The sequence below is a fragment of the Acinonyx jubatus genome, chromosome E2 (assembly GCF_027475565.1).
Source record: "Acinonyx jubatus isolate Ajub_Pintada_27869175 chromosome E2, VMU_Ajub_asm_v1.0, whole genome shotgun sequence".
NCBI classification, from domain to species: Eukaryota; Metazoa; Chordata; class Mammalia; order Carnivora; family Felidae; genus Acinonyx; species Acinonyx jubatus.
The window spans coordinates 49,223,996-49,239,193 of NC_069396.1; the positions used below are offsets into that span (position 1 = coordinate 49,223,996).

Genomic DNA, 15,198 nt, shown 5'->3' on the forward strand with positions numbered 1-15,198 from the left:
TTTCTTTTCTTCTTTTCTCTTTTCTTTTCTTCTTTTCTCTTTTCTTTTCTTTTCTTTTCTTTTCTTTTCTTCTTTTCTCTTTTCTTTTCTTTTCTTCTTTTCTCTTTTCTTTTCTTTTCTTTTCTGGTAACTAATCTCTATTCCCAATGTGGGACTTGAATTTATGACCTTGAGATCAAGAGTCACATGCTCTAAGATCCTGTCATCCACTTCCTTAATATCTCCTCTTTAGATTATCTAAACTGCAGAAAATCAAATAGCCATCACTATGAGAATGGACAATTGGAACTGTCAACGGTCTGGCCCCCAGGGAAGCAAGATTGTACTAAAGGGCCATAAAACAAAGGGAGATGAGGTAGAAAAAGGTGGTCATACTCTTGGCACCCTAAAAAGGGCTTCAGAATGGCATGAACACCATGATCAAGACCATCTGGACACTGCTTCTGGTTCGATGTCATTTCTGAGTCATTTTACTGAGTGACTTTAATTTGGAAGGTGGTGTCAGAGAAAGGGGGACTTTAAGCTGCCCACCACAAGCTTACAGCAGCAGTCTGCCAGTTGTTTTGACTGTATCCACATTAAGAAACACATTTACACTGCGACCTAGTACACACAAATAGACACAGACTGTTAACTAAAACAGCTTTATCACCTGATACTTACCTCACTACGTGCAATGTACTCTGATAAATTCTGTTGTGTTCTAGTCCATGAATCTGTCTTGCTTTTTAAAAACTGCTGATTATTATAGAGTAACTTGATTTCAGACTTACCGACAGTGCTGAATCCTGTATATTGGGCCTACGTCTATAATCTACAGACACAGTGGTACCTCGTTTCATGTGGTTATTAAACACACAGGGTCTAAAACCAGATTAGGAGGGTTCAAATCATAGCTCTTACAAACTGTGTGATCATGGGCAAGTTATTTACTCCATGCCTCAGTTGTTGCTTTGGTAAAAGGAGGCAAGAACAGCAACTATCTCATAAACTAAACCAAGGTAATATGTGAGCCTCTGAGATATTAAAAGTAGATATTCATCAACAAGAAAGCAAACAAGCTGACCCTTATATCGCACTCACTACATACCAGATCCTGGTTTAGTTCCTTTCACACTCCTTTGCCCAAAATATTGCAAGGGACCGAGGCCCGTGGTAGTGTGTGAACTTCATCAACCTCACTTTAAGAAACAGGAGAAAAGAATGACAGCCTACAACGAGAGGAGGTCAGGGTGGGCTCGCTAACTGTATAGGATGCCCACGGGCCAGCGGGTGCAGGCCTTGAGAGCTTCCTCACCAACACTTCCACAAGGGGCCACCAACTCACATCTATCTGCTAACACTCACTGACTTCAGGTGTCTTGTCTGCACATCCCTCAGGTTTTCTCTCCAGTGGCCAAAGCTTCCCTTTGTGCTCCAACTGGAATACTCTCTCTGCTGTGAAGCTGATTATTTGAGGAAACAGGACCAGTGGTTTGCTGCTTGGTTACAGAGGGTTGTTGTCCTCACCCACTGAGACAATGTTCCTAAAGTTCTCCAGCATCACGTCCTGGTACAGGTGTATCTGGGCCTTGTCCAATAGCACCAACTCTTCCTCAGTGAAGACCACAGCCACATCCTTGAAGGTCACAGTTTCCTAAAACATCAAGCACACACCATATTGATGATCCACAAACGACCACTGGCAGAAGAGCACAACCGGAAGCTGTGCCAGTCCTTAGGTTATTGTCTTCCTGCTCCAAACTCTGGTGTTGAAACCACACACTTTGTAATGCTGGAGCTGAGATTCTGCAAATCACACTTTGAATTTGGCAAGTGGCTCCATGTGAGGCTCGGACACTAGGGGGCGCAAGAGGGATTTTGTAAGGCTAAGAGAGAAAGGGACTTCACTTGCTCCTGCCTGTTTGCTTCCTGTTCCGGTATCACCTGTCTCATGCTCCGTTCTGCCGGTGACAGCAGTCCCTTTCCGCAGGGAGGGCTGAAGCCACTTTGCAGTTTTCCCAACACTTACAGAACCAGTTTCATTGTTCCCCACGTCACAGACACCAGTCCAGCCAGCCGGTGTCCCCTCATCAGAAATCTGGGTCCGTGACCGGTAGGCTTCTTCTCTGAGCTCAGAGATACCAGCGAGTCAGCACCGCCTCCTCACAATTTTGTGTTTCAGTGCCACAAGGCCCCTCCTCCAAGTTTCTAAGTTCCAATAATTCAATCTCTCCCTTCTGTCCCCTCAGCCTGGTTGGCAGTTTTTATGCAGCTGTTACTTCTGTGATACTGTAGAGTTCTCTCTTCACCCCTTCAGTTACCTGGTTAACAACTCCCATACCTAGTGAACAATTCTTTCTTTTAAATTCTTCCTGTTCAAATAGCCAGTGTCCCTGAACAGGCCCCTCCTAGTACAAAAGAAATGAGAAACACAGAAGAAATTCAAAGTTTTAGGTAGGCCAAGTGTTGCTTCCATCCTCCACATTGCCTGTGTCCCCCTGTTAACCATCCAGGGTCGCACAAGAATGTTAAACATCCATGAACATCTGTCTTTGAGTGCTTATACGAGCGTTTCTATAACAGAAATTCCTAGACAAAAGACCACTGAGTTACTTGGGCAAGCATACTCTACACTTTGATATTATCCAAAATGTCCTCCAAAAAGGTTGTGCTGATACACTGGCCTAGCAGTATCTAGGTGTTCATTCCCCCTCATAAACCAAGACTTGGCATTTTATTTTCTCTGCCATGGCAGATAAATCTATTTCTAATGGACTAAGCAGACAAGGCAACCAAAAGCATTGGCTGCCAGATTAAGGGAAAAAAAAACATAAAAAGGAAATTATTGGGACAATTGGGAGCATTTGGGTATCAGCTAACTACTAAAAAATAATAGAATCAGTAGTGGAATTACTGGATCATATGGTGGTTCTATTTTTAATCTTATGAGGAAACTCCGTAATGTTTTCCACAGTGGATGCACCATTTTTCATTCCCACCAACAGTACACAAGCGTTCCTTTTTCTCCACATCCTGGTCAACACTTGTTATTTCTTGTTTTTCATTTTAGCCATTCTGACACGTGTGAGGTGATGTCTCATCATAGTTTTGATTTGCATTTCCCTGATGATGAATGGTGTTGAGCATCTTTTCACATGTCTGTTCGCCACCTATATCTTCTTTGGAAAAATGTCTATTCCTAGGGTGCCTGGTTGGCTCGGTTGGTCAGGTGTCCAAATTCAGCTCAGGTCATGATCTCACTGTTTATGAGTCTGAGCCCCACATCGGACTCTGTGCTAACATCGCAGAGCCTGGAGCCTACTTCAGATTCTGTGTGTGTCTCTCCCTGACTCTCCCTGCTCTCTCTCTCTCTCAAAAATAATAAATAAACATTTTTTAAAAATGTCTATTCCTATCTGCTACCCATTTTTCAATTGGATTATTTGGGTCTTTTTGATCTTTTTGGCCTAAGTTCTTTATATATTTTGGATATTAACCGCTTATCAGATATATCATTTGCAAATATCTTTTCCCATTCATTAGGTTGCCTTTTTTATTTTGTTGATGGTTTCCTTTTCTGTGCAAAAGCTTTTTATTTTGGTGTAGTCCAAGCAGTTTAATTTTGCTTTTGTTTTCCTTCCCAGAGGAGACATATCCAGAAAAATGTTTCTATGGCCAATGTCAAAGAAATCACTGCTTATGTTTTCTTCTAAGAATTTTATGGCTTCAGGTCTCACATTTAGGTCTTTAATCCATTTTGAGTTTATTTTTATGCACAGTATTTACCCAAAGGAAACAAAAACACTAATTCAAAAAGATATACACACTCCTATGTTCATTGCAACATTATCTGCAATAGCCAAGATAAGGAAGCAACCCAAGTGCCCATCAATAGATGAATGGATAAAGATGTGGTATACACACACAGAGATACACACACACACACACACTGCACAATGGTATATTACTCAGCCATAAAAAGGATTGAACTCTTGATATCTGTAACAACATGGATGGGCCTAGAGGGCATAATGCTAACTAAAATAAGTCAATCAGAGAAAGACAAATACCATATGATATCACTCACATGTGGAATTTAAGAAACAAAACAAATGATTAAAGGGGAAAAAAAGAGGGGCGCCTGAGTGGCTCGGTTGGTTGGGCGTCCAACTTCAGCTCAGGTCACGATCTCGAGGTCCATGAGTTTGAGCCCCGTGTCGGGCTCTGGGCTGATGGCTCAGAGCCTGGAGCCTGCTTCCGATTCTGTGTCTCCCTCTCTCTCTGCCCCTCCCCCATTCATGCTCTGTCTCTCTCTGTCTCAAAAATAAATAAATGTTAAAAAAAAATTTTTTAAAAAAAGGGAAAAAAAAGAAACAAAAAACACATTCTTAAATACAGAGAACTGGTGGTCACCAGAGAGGAGGTGAGTGGGGAGGTGGGGGAAACAGAGGGGATTAAAAAGTACATTTATCAGGACACCTGGGTTGCTCATTGGTTGCACATCTGACACTTGATTTCAGCTCTGGTCATGATCCCAGGGTCATGGGATCGAGCCCCACATTGGGCTCCATGCTCAGCTTAAGGTTCTCTCTTTCCCTCTGCCCCTCTCCCTCACTCACGTGCTCTCTCTTTAAAATAAATAAAATGGAAAAAAATTACAAAAAAAAAGAGGACACTTATCACGATGAGCACTGAGAAATATATAGAATTATTGAATCATCATGTTGTACACCTGAAACTATATAACACTGAATAAAAAAATAAATTTCTTAAAAAAATTTTTTTTAACATTTATTCATTTTTGAGAGGCAGAGCACAAGCCAGGGAGGGGCAGAGAGAGAGAGGGAGACACAGAATCCGAAGCAGGCTCCAGGCTTTGAGCTGTCAGCACAGAGCCTGACGCGGCGCTTGAACCCACGAACCATGAGATCACGACCTAAGTGGAAGTCGATCACTCAACTGACTGAGCCACCCAGGCGTCCCCAAAAATAAATTTCTTGAGTGATGACAGTAATGTGGAGATGTAGGAAAACGACCTTATTCTTAGGAGATACATGCTGAAGCATCTAGGGATGAATAATGACGCCTGCAATTCGTTCTCGACTGGGTCAGCAAAATGAAATATAGATAGGGGCTCCTGGGTGGCTCAGTTGGTTAAGTGTCGGACTTTGGCTCAGGTCATGATCTCACAGTTAGTGAGTTTGAGCCCTGCATCGGGCTCTGTGCTGATCCCTTAGAGTCTGGAGCCTGCTTCAGATTCTGTGTCTCCCTCTCTCTCTCTCTGCCCCTCCCCTGCTCACATTCTCTCTCTCTCAAAAATAAGTAAACATTAAAAAAAGTTTTAAAAAAGATGAAATATAGATAAGTATGTGTGTATATATGTGTATTATATATATGCGTACAAGTTAACAACTATGAATCTAGTTAAAGATCATATACTATACTGTTTTTTCCACTTTTCCGTGAATTAAAAAATTTGAAAATAAAAAGTTGAGGGGAAAAATAATCTAGTATTAATAGCCATCCCCTGACCAAGAAAACACATTTTTAAATAAAATGTTATCATTGTAGGGCCGCCTGGGTGGCTCAGTCGGTTAAATGTCTGACTTCGGCTCAGGTCATGATCTCACAGTTCGTGGGTTCGAGCCCTGTTGGGCTCTGTGCTGACAGCTTGGAGCCTGGAGCCTGCTTTGGATTCTGTGTCTCCTCTCTCTACTCCTACCCCACTCGTGCTCTGTCTCACTCTGTCTCTCAAAAATAAATAAATGTAATTTTTAAAATGTATAATAAAAATAAAATAAAATAAAATAAAATAAAATAAAATGTTATCAGTGTACTTCTCACACTGCTCAACTACGTGGTCACAGACATGTGACTCTCATTAGGCTCTGCACCTCAAAAATGCTTCCAACCAAAGCTGTGAGAAGTTAAAATGTATTTCATGGAGCATTTATGCAATTAGCATTTAGCAACTGTTCAATTCACCAAAGCACGGCAATTATTAAAAACAGAAAGTAGGTGGAGAGGCATTATGGACTGGCTGTTTGTGTCCCAGCCCCCCCCCCCAAATTCATATATTGAAATCTTAATACCCCAAGGTGATAGCATTAAAAGGTGAAAGCTTCTGGAGGTGATTAGGTCATCAGAGTAGAGCCTCATAAGTGGGATTGATGCCCTTCTAAAAGATCTCCCAGAGAGCTCACCCTTTCTGCCATGTGAGGACACACAGCAAGAAGATGGCCATCTACTGATGACAAAGCGGGCCCTCACCAAACACCAAAGCTGCCAGCTACCTGATTTTGGACTTCTCAGTCTCCAGAGCTGTGCAAATAAGTTTCAGCTCGTTAACCACCCAGTATATCTTAGCAGCATTTCTCTCGGTGGTAGGAGGCAACAGAAAGGAGTTGGAGCGAGCAGGCCAGGAACCACAGATACTGGACAGCCCAGTGGCATAACTCTAGGGAGAAGGGGTTAGGAATGCAGGCTCACCCAGCCTAACCCCCTTCTCCCTTCTTCGTCTCAACACTCTGGGAAAACAAAACACCCAATTCCCACCACCCTTTGCAGCCGGGTGGATTCTTTGCTGGGATCCTACGCAGAGACTGCCATACAATGCCGGTACAAGGACTGTCCAAAAATATGAATGACCCAAATGTGTAAACCAATACAGATACAATCAATGACCTAAAAAATCTTGTTCTCAGCACCCAGCACCATTTACGAAGTACTCTTGTAAAATCTGGGACCTGAATTTATCCAAGTGTTTCGTGCTTCCATTTATAGGAAAGGTGATAGCTGGAGGAACCCATTGAATGACAGCAAACAGAAGCATTTTTGAGATAATCGGGGAAAATTGATTATTGCCTGGGTATTAGATGATACCAAAGAACAACTTGATAATCTCAGTCATTTTTTTTCTATCGTCAGTAGAAATACATACTGAAGTATATAGAGGAGAATGGTAACTTAGATTGCTATTTAACAAAATTCTCTCACACTCCCCAGTGCCGCTACAAGACCAGAGTGCATTTCATTGCCCCGTGACTTTGGATTTGGCTCCACGACTTGTTCCAGCTCTGAGCCTAGGCCTTTAAGAGGTCTCGAATGTTTCCACTTGCTTCCTTCCTCCTCTGCCACCACCCAACACATCCAAGCTAACCGATAAAACTGCTACCACGAGCAGAATGCTACCAAATAAATATCTCTGGCACGGACTTTGGGACCGGGCGGTAATGGGTGAGGAAACTGTTAGCAGAGGCTGGAAAAAGGGTCGCCTGGGTGATACAGTGTGAAACACTTGGTAAAACAGTTGCTGGCAATAATTTAGAAGCTAGAAAATGTCCCTAAGGAGAAGGGGCGGACTCAGGCAAGATGGCGTCCAGGCAGAGGAAAGGAGCGGGAGCGCATTTATGTTAGCTCGCACCCGAGCTGCTCTAAGAAAGTAATGGGCTCAGAACAAAACCAATACAAAACAAAACAACGTGCTATCGGGATCTTCTTTTCAAATGCTTTGGGAAAGAAAAAAAGGAAAGTGAAAACGAGATCGATGAAGCAGATGTGGCAAAACGTTGAGCCTGCGCTCTACATCGGCATTCGTAGTACTCTTTTCCCTTTTTGTATATTTTCATAATTAAAACATTTTTCATGATTTAAAAAAATCACGGCTGCACCCTCGGATGGCCTTTTTGATGCATCAACTTGGCTAGACTACGGTCCCATTATTGAAGCAAAAATTAATCTAGGTGTTGCTGTGAAGATGTTTTGTAGAGGTGATTAAAGTCCATAATCAGATGACTTTGAAGGAGATTATTTTAAATAATCTGGGTGGGCCTGACTCAATCAGTTGAAGGGCCTTAAGACCAGAACTGAGGCTCCCCTAAGAGAAAAAATTCTACCTATAGACAGCAGTCCCAGTCTGTATCTAAGAGTTCCAGCCCGCCCTGGGATTTCCAATTTGCCCTGCACCCCGCCCCCACCCCCAGTCACATAAAAGAAATCTCACCCAAATCTCTTCTTACTATATATCTCATGTTGTTCCTACTTCATTGGTTGAACCCTGATGGACATATACCCATTCAAATCTTGCCACTTATGTGGACTGGACCCCGCACTACTCAGAGTGTGGTCATGTATGTACTGACCACGCACTCGAATGTTGTGGCAATGCTGCATTGCCATAGAAGTTTCTGGGGTGCCTGGGTGGCTCAGTCGGTTAAGCGTCTGACTTCGGCTCAGGTCACGATCTCACGGTCCATGAGTTGGAGCCCTGCATTGGGCTCTGCACTGACAGCTCAGAGCCTGGAGCCTGCTTCCGATTCTGTGTCTCCCTCTCTCTCTCTGCCCCTCCCCGGCACGTGCTCTCTCTCTCTCTCTCTCTCTCTCTCTCTCTCTCTCGCTCTCAGAAATAAACATTAAAAGCTTCTGGATTCTTCCTTTTGATTGCTGTATTGATCTCTCTGTGACAAGCAGCTCATGGACTGGCACTTGTGTGCGAGCCACACTTGGAATAGCCTGAACTAGGCATCCTGACATCTCTGAGCCTGTTCCTTCCTTTCTGCAAAGGGAGTTAACACCACCTCTCTCACACAGCTGTTAGGAGCAAGGTGAAGCGTCTAAGACACGGCTGCCACTCAAAACTTGGCCATTTCCTTTCAGAAAATAGCTCCCCAGAAGGGACGTGGTATTTAAGAGGGAGAAAGGAAACCTTGACTTACCCGGAACTTAACCATACTGTCTTCCTCTTGGAAAGAATGGGATCCCGAGAACGCAGAACTACAAAGAAAGAATCCATGAGAGTGTGGGTTTAACAAATTCTGAGTAAATCCTGGTTTCTTCTTTTTTTTTTTTTTAACTTTTTTTTAATGTTTATTTATTTTTGAGAGAGAGAGAGAGAGATACAGAGAGTGTGAGCAGGGGAGGGGCAGAGAGAGACAGAGACACAGAATCCGAAGCAGGCTCCGGGCTCTGAGCTGTCAGCACAGGGCCCAACGTGGGGCTCGAACTCACGAACTGGGAGATCGTGACTTGAGCCGAAGTCGGCCGCTTAACCGACTGAGCCACCCAGGCGCCCCTGTCCTGGTTTCTTCTTATCTGTACAATTTTTTCACGCATTCTTCCCTCCCAAGGTATCTTTACCTTTCTTCTCATTCTCAACGGACTGAATCTCACCCCCTCAAGCCTTCTCCCCTGCCCGCCTTCCACCCTGTCTCGCTCCTCAAACTTTTCAGTCAAAACTGCCACGCTTTTCCTTTTCTCAGACTTGCGAATGTGTTGACCTCACCTGCATCCTAGTCATTCCGGAAAACAGGCTCCAGAATGTCTGACTTGGAGAGTGATCTCAGCATGACGGGGGAACCTTCTTTCGCTTCCACTTTCACACGCAAATTACTGTGTAACCAGGACGTGGAAGCTGAAGAACTTTCAGTTAGCTGAGATCTTACAAAACAACCTCTCTCCAGCACCCATTCTGCGCTCTGGGACCCTGTGACTTTTGCAAATACTGATGACACAGCTACAACATGGAAGGCACACTCTGCTCTGGAAAAGCTCACAGGATGGAGCGAGGAACTCTCTAGATCTGCTGGTGGACAGAAGCAGGTAGGAGGAGGCCCTGGGAACTTGGCACTCTACATCCACTCAACTCCTTTCCCTGCCCTGCCTGTAGCAGGAGACCCCCTTGCCCTCCAGCTTCCAGTGGAACTTAGCCAATAGGGCAAGTCAGCAGGAGATCCAGGGAAGGCACGTAAGTGAAGTCAGAGTATTTCCCCAGCTCTTTCCTGGAGTTGCTTTGGACTGGCTGTTTCATACCCCTTGACCAAAGGTCACAGCACCTATCAGTGGCCCTCCTCTCAGATCTCTTTCCCCAGGTCTGGTAACTGGCTCCTCCCTCAGCCCTTCCACCCTAGGGACGACAGTCCGTGACCCTGCTATGAGCAGATCTGGGATATTGCAAGATCCTTTCTTGATTACCACACCCTGCCCACACTTTGGTAAACTGCCCCTTTATTTTAAGCTCGTCTCAACTTACCATTCTGACTCTGGTGTTTATTTCCTATCTGAAAAACTCTGTACATATGGTAGCCTCTGGCCTTCCGGGAGAAACCGAGTGTGTAAAATTTCTGCTGTAGGCACTGTGGGAACCCCAAAGATTAAAGGATAAAAACCAAAGACCATGTCTCTGTCTTCTCAGATAGTGCTTCTCAAAACGACCTGGGGGCGCCTAGGGGGCTCAGTCAGTTAAGAGTCCGACTTCAGGTCAGGTCATGATCTCATGGTTTATGGGTTCGAGCCCCATGTCGGGCTGTGTGCTGACAGCTCAGAGCCTGGAGCCTGCTTCAGATTCTTTGTCTCCCCCACCGCCTCTCTCTCTGCCCCTCCCTGGCTCTCACTGTCTCTCTCTCAAAAATAAATAAACATTAAAAAAAAAAATTTTTTTTAACTACCTGTTGTGAGAGGTGTGTGGGTAGCTCAGTTGGTTAAGCATACAACTCCTGATTTCAGCTCATGTCAGCATCTCAGTTTGTGAGATTGAGCCCCGCATCAGGCTCTGTGCTAAGCATTGGAGCCTGCTTGTGATTCTCTCTCTCTCCCTGTCTCTCTCTGCCTTTCCCCTGCTCACACTTGCTCTCTCTCTCTTTCAAAATAAATAAATAAACGTTAAAAAAAAAACTACCTGTGGTGAAGGACCAGTTTCACGTTATTTTCACTGTTATTTTCATCTGTCACTGACTAATATTTTGGTAAAATACAGTTAAAAAGAAATTTCTAACTGGACAGTAACATGCAGAAAAATTAAACTGGACCACTTTCTTACACCATACACAAAAATAAAATCAAAATGGATATAAGACCTAAATGTGAGACAGGAAACCATCAAAACCCTAGAGGGGTAAACAGGCAACAACCTCTTTGACCTTGGCTGCAACATGTCTCCGAAGGCAAGGGAGATAAAAGCCAAAATGAACTACTAGGACCTCATCAAGATAAAAAGCTTCTGCACGGCAAAGAAAACAATCAACAAAACTAAAAGGCGACTGACAGAATGGGAGAAGATATTTGCAAATGACATATCGGATAAAGGGTTAATATCCAAACGATATACAGAACTTACCAAACTCAACACCTGAAAAAAAAAATAATCCAATGAAGAAATGGGCAGAAGACATGAACTGACACTTTTACAAAGAAGACATCCAGATGGCCTACTGGCCACACTGACACATGAAAAGATTCTCAGCATCACTCATCATCAGGGAAAGACAAATCAAAGCCACATTGAGATACCACCTCACACCTGTCAGAATGGCTAACATTCACAATTCAGGAAACAACAGATGTTGGCGAGGATGTGGAGAAAGGGGAACCCTCTTGCACTGTTGGTGGGAATGCAAACTGGTGCAGCCACTCTGAAAAACAGCATGGAGGTTCCTTGAAAAATTAAAAATAGAGCTACCCTGTGACCCAGAAATAGCACTGCTAGGAATTTACCCAAGGGATACAGGAGTGCTGATGCATAGGGGCACTTGTACCCCCAATGTTTATAGCAGCGCTTTCAACAATAGCCAAACTATGGAAAGAGCCCAAATGCCCATCAACTGACGAATGGATGAAGAAGATGTGGTTTATATATACAATGGAACACTACTTGGCAACGAGAAAGAATGAAAGCCTGCCATTTGCAGCAATGTGGATGGAACTGGAGGATATTATGTTAAGTGAACTAAGTCAGTGAGAGAAAGACAGATATTATGTTTTCACTCATATGTGGAACTTGAGAAACTTAACAGAAGACCATGGGGGAAGGGAAGGGGAAAAAAGTGGTTTCAGAGAGGGAGGAAAACCCATAAGAGACTCTTAAATACAGAGAACAAACTGAGGGTTGATGGCGGGGGAGCGGGGGGAGAGGGAAAAATGGGTGATGGGCATTGAGGAGGGCACTTGTTGGATGAGCATTGGGTGTTGTATGTAAGCGATGAATCACGGGAATCTACCCGCAAAACCAAGAGCACACTGTATACACTGTATGATAGCTAACTTGACAATAAATTATATTTTAAAATAAATAAATAAAATAAAATAAAAATATGGAAAAAGTAAAAAGAAATTTCTAGAAAAAGTACATACTTAGGCATACAAATTACAAGCCCGTTTTTAAATCATCAGATTGATCAGTTATCATACAATTGCTAGAACTGATACACAAATTTTTCAAGGTTTACACTCAATTTCTGAAATTATCTGGTCACAGACCAATAACATTTAGCTCTCTGACTGGCCCCAGTCTGCTGGCCACCCCACGAGCAGCTTGCAGGGTTACAGAATCAGGTTAATAGAATACAAAATGACTTTTTGGCAAATCTTCACCGTTTCCCCCCACCCCCTTACTACCTCTAGTAGAAAGCATGAATCACCTTATTCTGGGCTCCCACAAAGATTTGTTAAACCCCTAAGTACAGTGCTAATCGCATTCTGATCTGAGTCCTGAAGCAGGACAGAGACCAGGTCCCCACGGCAACCTCTGGAGGGGAAGAGGAGCTGCAGGGAAAGCAACAATTGAATCTGGAACTTCAGGTGCCAAGAAACACAATCAGAAAGAGAAGCCCCGGGGCTCCTGGGTGGCTCAGTCAGTTGAGCACCTGACTTCAGCTCAGGTCACATGATCTCACAGTTTGTGAGTTTGAGTCCACATGGGCTCTCTGTGGTCAGCACAGAGCCCGCTTCAGATCCTCTGTCCCTCCCTCCCTCTGCCCCCTACCCCTTGTTCTCTCTCTTTCTCTCTAAAAAATAAACATAAAAAAAAAAAAAAGAAATATAAGCCCTGAGTTTTCCCCAAAACCCTGCTTCCAGATTCCTGACTCTTCTTAGAAGTTCCAGAGGATTCAAAACGGAGAGAGATGTGCCTAGCAATCCTGTGTAATCATCTCAGGAACGGGACAAAGACCATTTCTTCTGTGTGCATGAGGGTGAATGTCATGTGATAATGTCAAAGTGGTTCGTCTGTCATCTGTGAGTATCTGAGCTGGAGGGCTCTACGAGAGCTGGCTTCAGCCCTCAGCCCTCAGGGCCTGTGGCAGGACGGCAGGCAGGGCTGTCTCTAGTCCATGCCAATATGCCTTTGAGCATATTAGAAAATGTGTCCCTTCTTCAAGATACTTTTCTTCCACCTGTTGGAAAATTCTTATCACATAGTGATTTTTGTTAGAATAAAGCAACGGAGCACTTTTATTGCTACTTGCTGAAAATTGCATGTGTGTCCTATGTGAATAGTATGCCTTTGATGTGGTCTCCTTGTGCAGTACGCAGCCTGCACAGATGTGCATAGCCGCCCTACCCCCAGAAAGCCTGTCCAAAAACTTAAAGGCTAGTGAGACATGGCTGTGTGCACATGACAAAGCCTGTCACTGGCCAGTTCAAGTGACTATGAAGTATAGGACTATGGGAGGGCTTTTCTAGTGACCTTCCCATATCCCCTGCCCATGGGGATCAGTCTTCTATGGTCAGACCACAGGATCTGGTACTGACGTCCACTACAACACTTTTCATATCCTACTTCAATTTTCCTGGTTACTTTTTGCTTTCTCTCCTGTAACATGTGCTCCTAATGACTAGAAATTGTATCATTCGTGTACATATGGCAAGTTTAGCATGCAGTAGGTGCCAAATGAATGAATGAATGGAGAAGTCTGGGCCTTTGCCTGACTCAATTCTCAGACTGAAAAGATCAGATCTTGAGATCTAAGGTGCAAGGAAAACCCATGCATTGGGTATATGACCCATGCATTGAATGCTGACTAGGAGAAAACGCAGTAGAGCCTGGCTGTTTAAAAAAAAAAAAAATTAGACTCTGAAACCAGACTCCCTGGGTTCAAGGCGTGGCTTTGTCATCCACTGGCTGTGTGCCCTTGGTCGAACCAGCTCCTGGTGCCTTAGTTCCTTCCTCTGTACAAGACAGGATATCGAGAGAACCTATTTCTAAGTGTCATTGTGGGAACTCAGTAAGTTATGACGTGCAAGGTGCTCAGAGTGGCGCCTAGCATACAATAAGGAGTCAGTAAGTGTTGTGTACTGGGCTGTATGCTAAGTGCTCCAGATAAAAATGTAAGATTCAGTCCCTGATCAGGGTGCCTGGGTGACTCAGCCCGTTAAGCCTCTGATTTTGGCTCAGGTCATGATCTCGCGGTTTCTGAGTTCAAGCTCCTCATCGGGCTCTGGGCCAATAACTCGGAGCCTGGAGCCTGCTTGGGATTCTGTGTCTCCCTCTCTCTCTCTGCTCCTCCCCTGCTCACTCTGTTTCTCTCACTCTCAAAAATAAACATACATTTTTTTTTAAAAAAACCCTAAAATTAAATAAATAAATAAATAAAAATAAAAGACATCCCTTTGGGGCACCTGGGTGGCTCAGTTGGTTGGTGTCCAATTGGCTCAGGTCATGATCTCGCGGTTTGTGGCTTTGAGCCCCATGTCTGGTTCTGTGCTGACAGCTCAGAGCCTGGAGCCTGCTTGGGATTCTGTGTCCCCCTCTCTCTCTGCCCCTCCCCAGCTCGTGCTCTGTCTCTTTGGCTCTCAAAAATAAACATTAAAAAAAAAAAAAAATCAGTCCCTGATCTAAAGGGGAGGCAAACTAGGGGGTGGAGAGGTGAGCCGGTAAATTGGAACGTGAGAAGGGCTGCAGCAGATGTGGCTGCACAAAACTGAACAAAGACACAGGGAACAGAAACCCGACACAGCCCGAGAGGGCTCCAGGCTGTCAGGGAAGGCTTTCGAGAGATGATAATGGAACTGTAGCTGATGCCCAAAGAAACAGAAGGCATTTGCCCAACTGACAAGGAAGGAGAAGGCTAATGAAGAAGTGGCAATGTGGGCGAAAACACACACGTGGGCAATGCTGCGGTCCCACCAAAGGCCAGGAAGCACATGGGTATAGACTAGAACAGAGAGTCACAGGGCCAAGTCCGGCTAAGACAATGCCGGAGACATTACCAGGGGCCGATCCTGAAGAATCCTGAAGAGATTCAACATTGTGTTACTATTATTATCATTATTGTTATCATTATTATTAATAGTATTAATATTTATATTTACATAATTAATATTTAATTATATATTATATATTTATATATTTATGTTTTTATATATAAATATAAATTATATATATTATATATAATATATATGATTATATATTATATATAATTATATCATATAATTATATCATAGTTA

General features: G+C 43.7%; 1 protein-coding gene across 7 annotated transcripts in view; it reads right to left on the reverse strand.

Annotated features, from left to right (window-relative positions):
• The window catches only part of LOC106973614 (zinc finger protein 285), a 52,419-nt gene that overhangs the window by 31,703 nt on the left and 5,518 nt on the right, over positions 1-15,198 (reverse strand). For 4 of the 7 annotated variants that reach the window (XR_003413563.2, XR_003413562.2, XM_027037736.2 and 1 more), the window contains exon 2: positions 8,697-8,754. Coding sequence is in view for 2 of the 7 variants with exons in the window: in XM_053209907.1 (XP_053065882.1) it covers positions 1,510-1,636; positions 8,697-8,754 (185 nt within the window). In the remaining 5 variants the exon portion in view is untranslated. Of the gene's footprint in view, positions 1-1,509; positions 1,637-8,696; positions 8,755-15,198 lie in introns of all 7 variants that reach the window. The other 3 variants (XM_053209907.1, XM_053209906.1, XM_027037737.2) reach the window with 1 other exon arrangement.